The 12,068-nt window shown below is 61.8% G+C and overlaps 1 protein-coding gene across 3 annotated transcripts in view; it reads right to left on the bottom strand.

The window, feature by feature from the left end:
- CAMK2A (calcium/calmodulin dependent protein kinase II alpha) overlaps nucleotides 1–8,551 on the bottom strand; it is a 32,093-nt gene extending 23,542 nt beyond the window's left edge. For 2 of the 3 annotated variants that reach the window (XR_015260148.1, XM_086759187.1), the window contains exons 1-3: nucleotides 8,231–8,551; nucleotides 2,843–2,937; nucleotides 469–528 (exon numbers count right to left, since the gene is read on the bottom strand). Coding sequence is in view for 2 of the 3 variants with exons in the window: in XM_086759187.1 (XP_086615313.1) it covers nucleotides 469–528; nucleotides 2,843–2,937; nucleotides 8,231–8,292 (217 nt within the window). In the remaining variant the exon portion in view is untranslated. The remainder of the gene's footprint in view (nucleotides 1–468; nucleotides 529–2,842; nucleotides 2,938–8,230) is intronic. The other variant, XM_086759188.1, reaches the window with a different exon arrangement.
- Between the last annotated feature and the right edge of the window lie 3,517 nt (nucleotides 8,552–12,068).

Genomic DNA, 12,068 nt, shown 5'->3' with positions numbered 1-12,068 from the left:
GCTCAGGAGTTTTCCTGAAACAGCTTTTCCGAAGGAGGCTACTCTCAGATGGACGGTCGGTGGGAAAGTCTTCACTTCCCCCCACCATCGCTCCTCCTACACGCCCCGCGCTGCTGCTGCTGCTTCTCGGAGCTGCAGCCACTTTTTGGAGCATGCAGAGAGGAATACAGCACCCGAGGGGGGGGAGAGGAGTAAAAATAGTCCCTTGCAGCCTACTGGGGCCCTGTTTCTCCCTGAGGGAGCGATGGCCAAGTGGGTTAGGTGGGACCTACTTCAATCCCCCCCGCGCTCGACGGAGGCCTTTCTTCCCATGACCCCATTTGAAGATGCTGCCTCCCGTAAGGAAGAGGAGGAATCATCGACGGGGACCCCCCAGCCCCAGGGCGGGCAGCGGAGCCGGGCACGGAGCACGGGGGAGTTTGCTCAGCTCCTTGCCTGGCACGCGGCAAGGGAGCGGGGCACACTTACCGATGTTGGGGTGCTTCAGGAGGCGGCAGATCCGGGCTTCTCGTTCCAGCTTCTGGTGATCTGAAAGAGGCAACGGCGCTAAATTAGGGTCTGGGGAAAGGGAATAAACCACTCAGCTCCTGCCGTGCTCTCTCGGAGGAGCTGCCAGCACAGGAAACTTGGGGGAACAGAGCAGCTGGCAAGGAGCAAACCCATCTTTCTTTTTTTTTTTTTTTTTTTTTGCTAAAGGGTTTAGGGGTCTGTTCAGCATCAGGGCCTGATGGACAGTATCCCAGCACAGATGCAGCTCCCAGGCACAGATGCCATGGGCAGTCCTGGGCTTTGGATGATCCCTTGCCCTCCTCTCCCCCTTCTCTTTGCTGAATTAGTCCCCATCATCTCCCAAACAGCCCAGAGCTGCCAGGGTTATCACTGCCACTGCCAGCAGCGCCTGCTTGGTTTTCTCTTATTCAGCCAAGCACGGGCAATCAGCAAGGACGTTTCTGGCCCTGCGAGGAACAATTTGAACAATCGAAGATGGAGCCAACCAGCGAGAGATGTCAGGCTGAAACGGGGCTGTCCACTCCGCTCCCCCTCTCCATCCCCAGCCGTTTCACATCGACTTTGCTCTCCTACATCGCAAAACCCTAGCTCTGAGAATTTGCTTTGGTCTGGTGCTTGTCTCCAAACAGGCAGCACAGGCTCAGGGATGGGAGATAACGGAGCTCTGGGCAAAGCAAGTCAATCTGAGCTAAAAAAGCCTCTGCTCTGGGGCAGCCCAGAATGAATTTTCAAATAATTCTGTTTCTTTTTCCTCGTCTCTGCACTTTTCTCCTGCCTTATACCTGACCCAGCCACCCTAGAAGGAGGTGCTTTGTCTAGAGGCATTTAGTGCGAGCAGGCACCCGGCAGCCGGGAGAAGCGAGGATAAAATTAGGGCCGCTTGTCTCTCAGCGCTATCACTGTCACCTTGCAGGTTCACACCCTGGAGTCTCGCTCTGCATCGAACCAAACCCGGGTGTATCCGACCGCTGAGATGCGAAGGTGATGCAGCCCCTTCCCTGCGGGAGCTGGAGCCATCCCCAGGGCTCAGGATCGCCCGTACAGCGACGGCGGGGCTCGGCTCCGGCCAGTCACCCCTGGGCTTGGGGCCAGTTTTGCAGCCTGTGCTGGGATCTGGAAGCCGAAGGCCCATTGTGGGGTGGAGGAGAGGTGCTGGGGGATCACAGCCATCGCTCCCCCCAGGGCCTGGGCTAGGAGCCTTCGGCCTCAGAGGAAGAGGATGGTCCGCATCCTCAAAGAGAGGGACAGCTGGGATTGCTCAGTGTCAGTGCTGTGCCACTTTGGCAGCGCTGTGGGAGGGAGATTGCAAAGCACTGGATTAATTTGAGGCCAGAAAGGAGTTGCGCTGTTTTCTGTGTTTCATTTTTGCCTTCGGAGGTGAGCAGTGGCGTCAGAGAGAGAAACTGAGGGAGGGAATTAATTAAACCCTCCCGGCAGGGCGCTCGCTCCTGGCACCCATCCTGCGCTCCCCGATGATCCCGGCCAGGAGGAGCCGGAGTCAGGGACACGGCAGCTGCTGTCCCATCGTCTCCATCCTCCTCACAGCTCATCCGCCCAATGGCTTGGGGCAGCGGGGTCCCTGCCTTGGGGCAAGGGCTGGCTGAAGCTGTTCTGTGCTGGCTCCGCTCAGCCTTGCCCCCAGGAGCAGCTGGGACAGATCCACCAGCGCCTCTCCCAGCAGCGAAGCAGCCAGCGTGCTCCACCGGAGCGATTAATTAGATGTCAGTGAGGGGTGAGGGCCCATCTCCAGAGAGAAACGAAATCAATCCCGCACCCCAAGGACCTTCCCGTTTCACTGCTGTAGGTACACAAGTAAGGAAATCCACAGCTCCTGAGAGTGGGGACGGGGGATCAGCAGGGGCCCTCTCGAGGAGGTGATGCTCCCAAAATGACTGTGCTACCCAACGCCCGCGGCCGGCAGCAGTCTGACTTGCTGCAAGGCTGTAACCATGATTTTGCGGTGATGTGGCGTGCAAGGTAGTGGTGGGGTCTCATGGAACGAAATGGGGTCCTACGGCTCCCCGGGCAGGTCGGGGGCTGGGAGCCCCCCAGAGCCCTGGCACAGCCGAGCTGCAGGTGCATCTCTGCGATCAGACGGGATGCAGTGAGCAGCCACCAAGACACCTCCTCAGGATGTTCGCCCCATCCATCAAGGAGCTCAGTGTGTCCCGCGGAGATGAGATGGGCTAAGGGGGTCCCCCCCACACACATCAAACACCCCCCGGCTCGCTGCGCATCAGACATCATCCCGGCGCCGTGCAGAGGGGACAAACTCCCTGCCCTGCAAACCTCGCTTGCCTCTCGCCTCCTTGAAAACACCCCCAGCACCTACCTCGAGCAGACAGCTTCTTGGTGTTGATGATCTTGGCCGCATACTCTTGTCCTGCCAACACCTTCACGCATCTCCGAACGATGGAGAAAGCACCCCTGGGAAGACAAGAAGCCGGAGGGAGAGGTGAAGGGCTCGGTGTGGCCAAGGGCACGGCTCAGCCGTGAAGCGCCTGCGGGGCGAGGGGCATCCATGGGCGTGGGGATGGGGATGGGGCTTGGAGAAAACACGGAGAGCTCTCAGTTGGCTGCCTTGCACCCTGTCCTCAGAGGATGATGGAGTCAGGCACTGGGAGACCTGGGGATGAACACAGGAATCGCCCCTCCGTGCTCCCCTGGGATACGCCTGGCATCACGTGCCTTTCCTCCTCTCCCTCCCAGGCTCTGCCCTACCTGTCCCCTGGGAAAGAAGGGGCCGTGATTTACCAGGGGTATTGGTACCCTTGGCCCCTGTACCCCACACCCCGAGCCCTGCCAGCTCGTTGCACCGAAAGCGCGCCGGCGCAATGCTGGGAGCTGCAGCACTGCACACACACACACACACACATACGCTCCAGCCCTGCTGAGCACAACCTTTGTACCAGGTTCCCTTTCCTGCCAAACCTTTCCAATCGCTAAAATAACAACTATCAAAAGCAATCCCACCTCCCGCCCCACCTTCCCCCCGCTCCCCATCGCCCCGCTCCGGCTCCCCGCCGAGGAATAAAAGGCCGCAGGCTGGCGAGCGGCAGCGGATAATTGATTTTACTGGTGGGGGCGGGTGGAGACGGGCAATTTGGGTTTGCATGTGATCTTTCGGAGAACAGGCGAGCGGCAGGGTGCGGAGGGATGGGGCTGGAGCCCCAGCAGAGCCGGCAGCCCACGCGCCCAGCGCCGCCGTGCACAGCATCGCTCGCGGCACGTGCCGGGCAGGATACGGGGGAAGAGCATCCCGGCGCTTCCCAGCCTCCCCATCCTGCCATTTAATCCTGGCTGCTGGAAAAGCCCAGCTATTAACAACTCTGTAGTCTGAGGGGGATTAATTGGAAAGGGGGAGAGAAATGCTTCATATCCAGCTTGCCGTGGGTGGGGGAGAGCAGAGCCATCACTGCAATCCCCGTCCCACCAGGAACCTCGCACTGCTGGGGGCTTGGGGGCTTCTGTGAGACCCTGTACCCATCTTTCCTATTTTTTTCCTAAAGACGTGTGCTGCTCTTGCAGTGCCAGGAAAGCTTGCAGCCGTGAGCACAGCAAGCAGAGAAGCCCCCGTGCCCACCGCCCCAGCTCAGGGTTTCTACCCCGGCTGCTGTGGGACCTGACATGGGGTTGGAGGAACATAGGTGTCCCCGACCTCCTGGAAGCTGAGGACCCCCAGCCACTCCTGGTCCCAGTGCCCACAGCCAGTCGCTCACCCATTTATTTGAGCTAAACCCAGCGGTGGGGAAGAGGGAGCCATGGGAAGGGGGATGCGGGGACCAAGGACGGGATGCAGTGGCTGGGGACGGGATGTGCCGCATCGGCAGAGCGCAGAGTTTCACACCCCCCTCCTGCGTTCATGGCTTTTGGCTCCTCCGGGCCCTTTCGACAGAAACCAAATGTCTATTCGTGCTTCGTGAAGCACAAGCAAGACTCTGAGCCCGGCGGGTGATGAAGACACGAGGCGCTGGGTGTGGGTGCCAACACCCAGGGGTACACCGCGCTCTCCATAGCCCCGTCGCAGTCCCAGTTGGGTCCTTCAGGGGTCTGCGCTGGCCGGGACCCCACAACGTTGGGTGTTTGACCCCACTGGGCATTTCACAGCAGGCGGGCTGTGCTCCCCATGCCAGGCTGCTCCCGTGCTTCCCAGCCCCTGTGGGATCTTCCCAGCCTGGGGGAAAAAATCCCCCCTTGGTTTGTATACATCCAGATCTCCTTCCTTGCAACTGCAGACATCCCCCCACACGGCGGCTCGCGGGGCAGTGCAGGCGGTGCCAGGCAGGGAGCTCAGCCCCATCCTGGTGCAAGAAACCCCTTCAGAAGGAGCTGTGTCCTGTTCCCTGACCGTGGGTCCTTTCCCTCACGGGGTGCTGGCTCTTCGGATGGGGCTGACCCCGTCCCCAGTGGCAGCTGCAGGCTCGGAGCTGGGGCAGGCAGCCCAGACGAGACAGCATGTCCCAGTTTTAGCTCTGGACAGATACGTCACCCGCAGGGCCACGGCCAGGGACTGCACCCATGTCCCCAACGGCTGCCATTTCAGGGTGACACTGGACCACCCTGCCAGCCAGCCCCATCCCTCCAGCCCCGAGCTGGGCACTGCTGGGTCCCAGCCCTGCAGTCGTTGTCCCCCGGTCCCCCGGGCCAGGCGCCACCCCCGTGCCCTGTCCCCACGGCCTCCCCCCAGCAGCCCAAGCAGCGGCTGTGCCACGGGGATGCTCCGCTTCTCCCTCTTTCACACCTTCCCTGCCAGCACCGGGCTGCGCTGCTGCCGCCCTCCCTCTATTCAACACCTCCTCCTCCTCCGAGGCATTTTATCTCCTTTCTAGAGAGAAGCGTGTGGGCTGGGGATTTTTTGTTCCTCCATATATATTTTTTTTTCTCTCCCTTTTTAATAAAACCCCTCTCCTGCAGCTCTGGGAGCTCAGGGGCTGATCGCACAGTAATTGTCTCCAGCCTCTCCCTGAACCTGCCGTGGGGGCGGATTTGGGGGCGCCAACGGAGCTTCACTTCGTGTTTGTCCTGCGCCGGGGGGCCGTGGGCAACATCCTCTCCCTGACCCTCCCCACGCTGCCCCCCATCCTTGCCCCATCCCCTCCTGCAAGCATAGGGCAGCGGGGGGGGGATGGAGCAGCCCCTCTCTTGCTCGGCTTTCCCAGGAGCAGATTTTCCCCAGCTCCATGTCCTCCGCTCGGGACAGATGCCCTCCCCATGCCTGGGAGGTGCAGGGATGTGCCAAGGGCCCGTGCCCCACGGGGCAGGCCCTGCGGACCCCCTCCCCATCTCTGCCCCACCACGAAGCCCCGCCTGGTGCTACCTTTAGGTCTGTGGCACCTTAAACCCCCGGCTCGCCCGAGTGTCAGGATGGGTGACAGCCCAGGAGATGGCAAAGGAGCATGGTGAGCGCAGCAGCCTGGCACCCAGCACCTTCTCTGCTGCCAGCCAGCCCAGGGACACCCCACGTCCCCCGCAGCAGCCCATCCTAGTCCCTTGGGGACAGCAAACTCCAGACGGAGCGTTTCTGCTCCGAGCCCCTGTGGGATGCTGCTGCCCTTTGGGGTCTGGGTTGGGGAGAGCCATGCTGCCCACCCTGCTGGGATGCTCCCACTCCAACCAGCACTGGGAGCATCACTCCGGAGAAGGAACACAACTTCCCACCGTGAGCAGCTGCCGCAGCAGAGCAGAGGTGCAGCGCTTCGTCCTGGTTTCCCTCTCTAAGCCCACAAAACAGAAATTTCCCCATGGGAAACTGCTGATGGTTGAATGTGCCAGGATGCGCTGGAAACCATCCCAGTGGAAAATCCCTGACCAGCTCCATGATGCCTCGACCAACCCGGTGAAGCACCTAACTCGGGAACGTGCCTCAGCGCTGCGGCGGTACCTGTCCCCCCGGAGCGGAGGGCACAGCTGTGGGATGCTCGGAGCTGGGGACGCTGCCCCAAGGCGCCGGCCAAGCTGCGCTGCCCCTGCATCATTCGGGAGGTCGGGTGGGCCGGGCTGGCTGGGTGCGATGCTCGCAGGGGAGCTGGCGAGTTGCCGCGCCAGCTTTGCTCCTTGTGAACATGTTGAAATGCATCTGTTGAGGTGGTTTTTACATCGTGGCACTGGGCAGTGTGGGCAGCCCCTGGGTCTGGGTGCTCAGCCCGCCATGTCGGTGCCCACCTAACAAAGCATCGCGCCCGAAATGCTTCCGGGAGCCCTCCTGGTCCTCCCCCATGGCGCCTGGCCTGCAGGCTCCCCTCCACGTCCCCGCAGCCGCGCCTGCCCAGCCAGGGCCCAGCAGCCTCCCCGCAAGCACCCAGCAGCCGCTGCCTCTCCTGCCCAACCCCTGCCACCACCGCAAAGCCCCAGAGCCCAGAAAAGCCAAGAAACCTCTGGAAAAAGCAGGACCCAAACCCCACTTTGCCACCAGCTCCCCAGAGGGTGCCTGTCCCCCCACCCACAGCGCTGGCTGCAACTGTCCCCACTGCCGGGACCTGCTCCCTGGCTCGTTGCTCCCCGCCAGCCCCTCGCAGCCGCCCCGATGCCAAGGGGATGGACGTGCACGTCCTGGGACCGGGGGTCTGCTCGCCTCCAAGGAGCCGCACTTTGTAGCAGCAATCTGGTCCCCCCCCCATTTGGATAGGGACTGTTAGCAGCACGTAGCCTGTCAGAAAGTCCTCCCCTGCTTCAGCCCCTCGATTGCTCCATCTTTCTCCTCTCCTTTCTCCCTCGCCCCCATTCCGCACACCCACGCGCATGCAGGCGCAGGTTTAGGCGCAGGCTGCCCTGTGCCCGGGCGATGCAGGGCTGTGGGGCTGGAGCAAGCACCCGTGCCCGTGGGTGGACACAGCCCCCGTGTGAGGTACAGGCACCCCGAGCCCCCCACCATGCCACCGAACCGCTCCGAGGGGAACGCGGCCGCACGCCACAGATTTACACGCCAGCTCTGGAAAAAGGCACTGAAACCAAAACACAGGCACACGCTTGCTCACTCGTGCGCCCGTTCTACAGCCACACGCTCAGCCAGACACCGAGCATCCCTCTGCTCCGCACCCAGGACCTGAACTCCCCTGCCCCACCCTGGGGTGCTCAGTGCCCCCCAGGATCGCCTCGCCGTGCACGGGTATTTCTGTCTGCACACACACGCACCCCTACACGCACCCTGATCCAGCCACGTGCCGTGACACCCGGACCTGCCGAGCCGTGCCCTCCTCGGCAGGAGAGCCGAGGGGCACCTGCGCTGGGACAAGGGCAGCGGAGGGGGACACCCCGGGTCTGTCCAAGAGCCGCTGGGATTCTCCGGGAGCTGCCAGGCAGGGTCTCCTGCAGGAGTAGCCAAACCCCGGAGAAATTCCCTAAAGAAAGGTGAGGGGCGCCTGCCGCCAAGGCTTTCCTCCTTGGCTGTCCCATCCCTGCTCCCGGATGAAGAAGTTCCCGAGGGAGCCAGCGGCATCCTTTTTCGGGAGCGGCTTTTCCATCAGAGGGGCAGCCGCCCCCTCCCCAGGCAGCTCCAGCCCCCTGGGGTGACCCAAGCCCCCATCAGCAGGCACCCGAACTCGGAAAGGGACGGAGCAGGCAGGGCTGGGGCTGGCAGCCCCCATCCTAACCCGAGTCCCCCCCACCACTCCCCGTCGCATTTGCTCTGTGTCCGTCTCCTTTCTCCCATCTCCCAGCACCACTGAGGCTCTTCCCCCGCCGGGACACAGCTCTGAGCATCCCAGCCCCATCTCCAACTTACTTGCCCAGTTCCTCGAAGAGCTGGTACTCCTCAGTGAAGCGATTGCAGGTGATGGTGGCCATCCCGAGGGGCTGGAAATGCTCCCTCCCCGGTGAGGAGTTTGGGGCAAGCAGCTGTCCTCTCGCTCCCTCCCTCTCCGTGTGCTCCCGGGGCTCTCTCCTCGCTGAGGTAAATAAGGGAATATGTTTGATTGACAAGCCCGGAGATAATGATGAGGGCAATTTGTCTTCTCAGCTTCACAAGCCTTCGTCAGCATCCCCGTCCCCATGGCGACCACCGCTGCCAGAAACGCCCTGTTTCTGTTGCCGGGGCAACTGCTTTCCAAACCCTCCGCCCATGGGGACCAGGGCCCTGCTGGGGACCCAGCCCCGGGGGCTGCCCGGGGGTCACCTGGCTGCTGCAGGGTGGGGAGGATGTCTAAAATGCAAATATTAAAGGCAAATTAAAGGACGTGGCAGTGGTAGAATAATTGGGGCAAAAAAGGGTTTCCATGGAAACCGTGGTTTCCATGTTGCAGGAGGATACTGTCACCTCGGCAACTGCTTCACCCCCCCCCACCCCCCAAAATACAGGGTGCAGCAGCATCCCTCCGGGGCCTGGGGGGCTGCAGGACGCGGGAGATGCTGGGGCGAGTGAGAGCAGATGGAGCAGAAATGTGTCAGGAGGAGTTGGAGAAACCATGGCAGGTCCCCAGGTCCCCAAACCGTCCTGCCCTCAGCCGGGCTCCCCACCGAGACTGGCCCCAATCGCGTTGCGGGGAGGGGGGCTGGCTGTCCCCGCTCCCCCCTTTGCCTGCCAGCTCTCCCCATGGACCCCGGGGCTGCCAGGGGAGGGGGTCCCATGGGTCCCCATCTCACTGTGGGGCGAGCGGCTTGGGCTAAAGCACAAGGTTGTCGTTGTCCTGCGGTGCCCAAGCCAGAGCAGAAACCAGGAGGATTTCAGAGTGGGGGTAGGAGGAAGGTCTGCCCCCTTCTTTTTTGCTCTCAAACCACCTCTCCACTGCATTTAACTTAAAAAAAAAAAAAAAGGGCAACACAAGTAGAGTAACAAGGTCCAAGACTGCAGGGGAGAGGTTTCCCTCCAAGCCCACCCTGCTTGCCAGCACCCCTGGGCCACCCAGAACTCTCTCCTCCATCTGCACCACCCCTTGCACCCTCTGAACCCCCCAGCAGAGCTTTCTTCTAAGCTTTTGTCCCATTTCTGGATGATTCTGCAGCAGAAGGAGCCCCTGCCACCCTGGGAGAAGGGGCTCCCACCGCCGGCCAGGAGACCGTGGCCTGTGGCAGCCGAGACGGACTGAGTTCCGCCACAGGCTGCCATGGAAGGGTTAAAAGGAAAAGAAAAGGCTCTAACCAGACAAAAATACGGTGAAATCTTCGAGAGGAGAGAGAGGAGGAGCAGAGAGAGGGAGAGAAGAAAGGAGGTGGAAGTGGAGGAGGACAGCAAGTGGCGGAGTGAGGAAGAAGAGGGGGAGGAGGAGAAAGGTCTAATGGCTTTTCCATTAATTGCACCATTACCCACCTTCATCCCCACCCTGCATCCCTGCATCCAGCCTTCCGCACCCGCTCGGGCCAGCTGGAGGGGACCCTGCGGCCCCGGAGACAGGGCAGGGACCCGATTCCCACCCAGGGGCAAGAGACAGGGCCACAGTCCCCACGTCTCCTCCCCATCCCACTCCCATGCAAAATGGGGGTTCATTTGGCTTCATTTGGGGGCTGGTGCAGCCGGATACCTGGGGGAGTGCTCCCCTCCTCCGGGCTTGTGCTGCCAGCCCCCGGCAGCCCCTCAGAGCCGAAGGACAAGGGGAAGAGCCCCCCAAGCCGGAGACCCATGGACGCCCCTGGGCAGCTGCACACCCCACCTTGCTCCCACCCGCGCTAACGAACGTGTCCCCGTGGGCGCTGCAGTGTGACCTGCCCCCCCTTTCCTGCACCCACCCCCACGCTGGCACGTGTGTTCAGCCCCACACGCATGACTCCACGTGCTCCCGTAGCTGGGAGGAGGGATCTGTCCCTTCCTTCCCCAGGGCCCCCTCTGCACCCCTGATCCCTGCACCCCAAACCCCTCACGGGGACCCTGCCTCCCTCCCCAGGTCCCTCCGGTCTGGCAGAGACGCGGCTCTCCAGGAAGGGTTTCTCCCTCACTGCCCTCCTCTCTATTCATTTTTCCCTTTTTGTCGGCGTTTTTCCCTCTCTGAGGGTGAGGGGGTGCCAGGCTCCTTGGGTGCTGCTCCAGCTCTGCTTTGCCGATGATGTTTTCCCAAGCGGGAATCGCTGAGTGGCTTTGCAACCCAAGGGGAGCAGGAGCTCTGGGTGGGACCTTCCCGCTCCAGCCAGGGGAGCAATCCCAACCCTCTCCCAGGGGACTCAGGATCCTCTTTGGGTGGCTCTCCTTGGCCGAATCCTCTGTTCCCAGCCATCCCAAGGTTTGCTGGAGAGCCAAGCTGCTCTCCTGCTGCTGTGCTCGGGTCTGGCCGCCTGATGGAGACCTTCATCCCCAGCAGCTCCTCTCCATCACCCGGCTGTCAAAACGCCTCCAGCTCTACCTGCAGATATTTAATTTCTGCATCCCAGCACGGGGCTGCCCCAGGCACCTCAGTCTGATGCCAAACCCCAAACGCGCTGGACAGGCAGCTGCCCCACGGGGTTTAGGGAGGACCACGGTGTCCTGGGGGGCTGTGGCGGATCCTCCCTGCTCCGAGGGGACAGGGCTCTCATGGGCCTCAGGGAGCGTGCAGCAGTGCCTGGCATGGAAAACCAGCGGGGCTGCGCATTACATATTGCAGAGATCCCAAAATTACCGGGACAGTTTCACACGCAAGCTGGGGTCTGGGGGATGCTCAGTTGCTGTCCTCTGGGAAGCAGAATTTGGGGTTATTTTTAGACAAAGATTATAAATACCACGGTAAGGAGAGCTGATTTACATGTAGGGTTGTGTTTGCAAACGTGCCCTGTCCCTGCAGGCCCCAGCGCTCACTCCTGCGGCCACAGGGAACAGCTTTTGGCTGGGACAGGGCGTCCCCAGGGCCACCCTCTCCCCGACACTGGGGTCCATGGGCAGGGACCCTCCTTGCAGACATGGCCATGGATACTTGGGGACTCCCTGGGACCATCACACATCGGCTTTGGGGAGCACCTATGTGAAACCACACCTCTTCAGACCCCTGGAAAGAGAAAGGATGCGACTGTCTGGCATGAATACAGCCCCTGGTCCAGAGCACCCTCTCCCTGGCATGAGGTGCCCAGTGTGCCCTGCCACCTTCCCACCACAGCAGTTTGCTGAGATGTCCATCCCCTTTCCTGCTGCTGGGCTTCTTCCCTTCCCTCTCTCAGGTGAAAGATGCCTGTGGGGCTGGAGAGGTTCCAGAGTACCCCCACTCCTGCCTGACCCATCCCATCCCATCCCATCCCATCCCATCCCATCCTGATCTTCATCCTCATCCTGTTACCTCCTCCATCTCCATCCCATCCCATCCCAACTGCATCCCACCCACATCCCCATCCCCATCCCCATCCTCATCCTATCCCAACTCCATCGATGCCCATCCTCATCCTAGCCCCCTCCCCATCTCCATCCCCATCCCAACTCCCTCCAGCCGGCATGGTGGAGGCAGCAGCCCATCCTCAGGGACGAGAGGCAGACGCTACCTCTCCATCCCACCCCGCTCTTGCCTCCTCCCAGTCCGGAGCCCTGACAGCCCCACCTGCACCCCAATTCCCCATCCCCTCCACAGGGTCCTGCCCTGCACCCAGCTCCTGCCTGGCGTTTGGAGCAGCCTTGAGCTTGCTCAGCTCTTGGAAGGGTGGCTGGGAAGGAGGGGAGTGCTCAGCCTGCCTGT

Source organism: Chlamydotis macqueenii, chromosome 14 (assembly GCF_036417535.1).
Source record: "Chlamydotis macqueenii isolate bChlMac1 chromosome 14, bChlMac1.mat, whole genome shotgun sequence".
Classification (NCBI taxonomy): Eukaryota; Metazoa; Chordata; class Aves; order Otidiformes; family Otididae; genus Chlamydotis; species Chlamydotis macqueenii.
The sequence above is the reverse complement of the archived record's forward strand: the minus strand, read 5'-3'. Positions and strand labels throughout refer to the sequence as shown.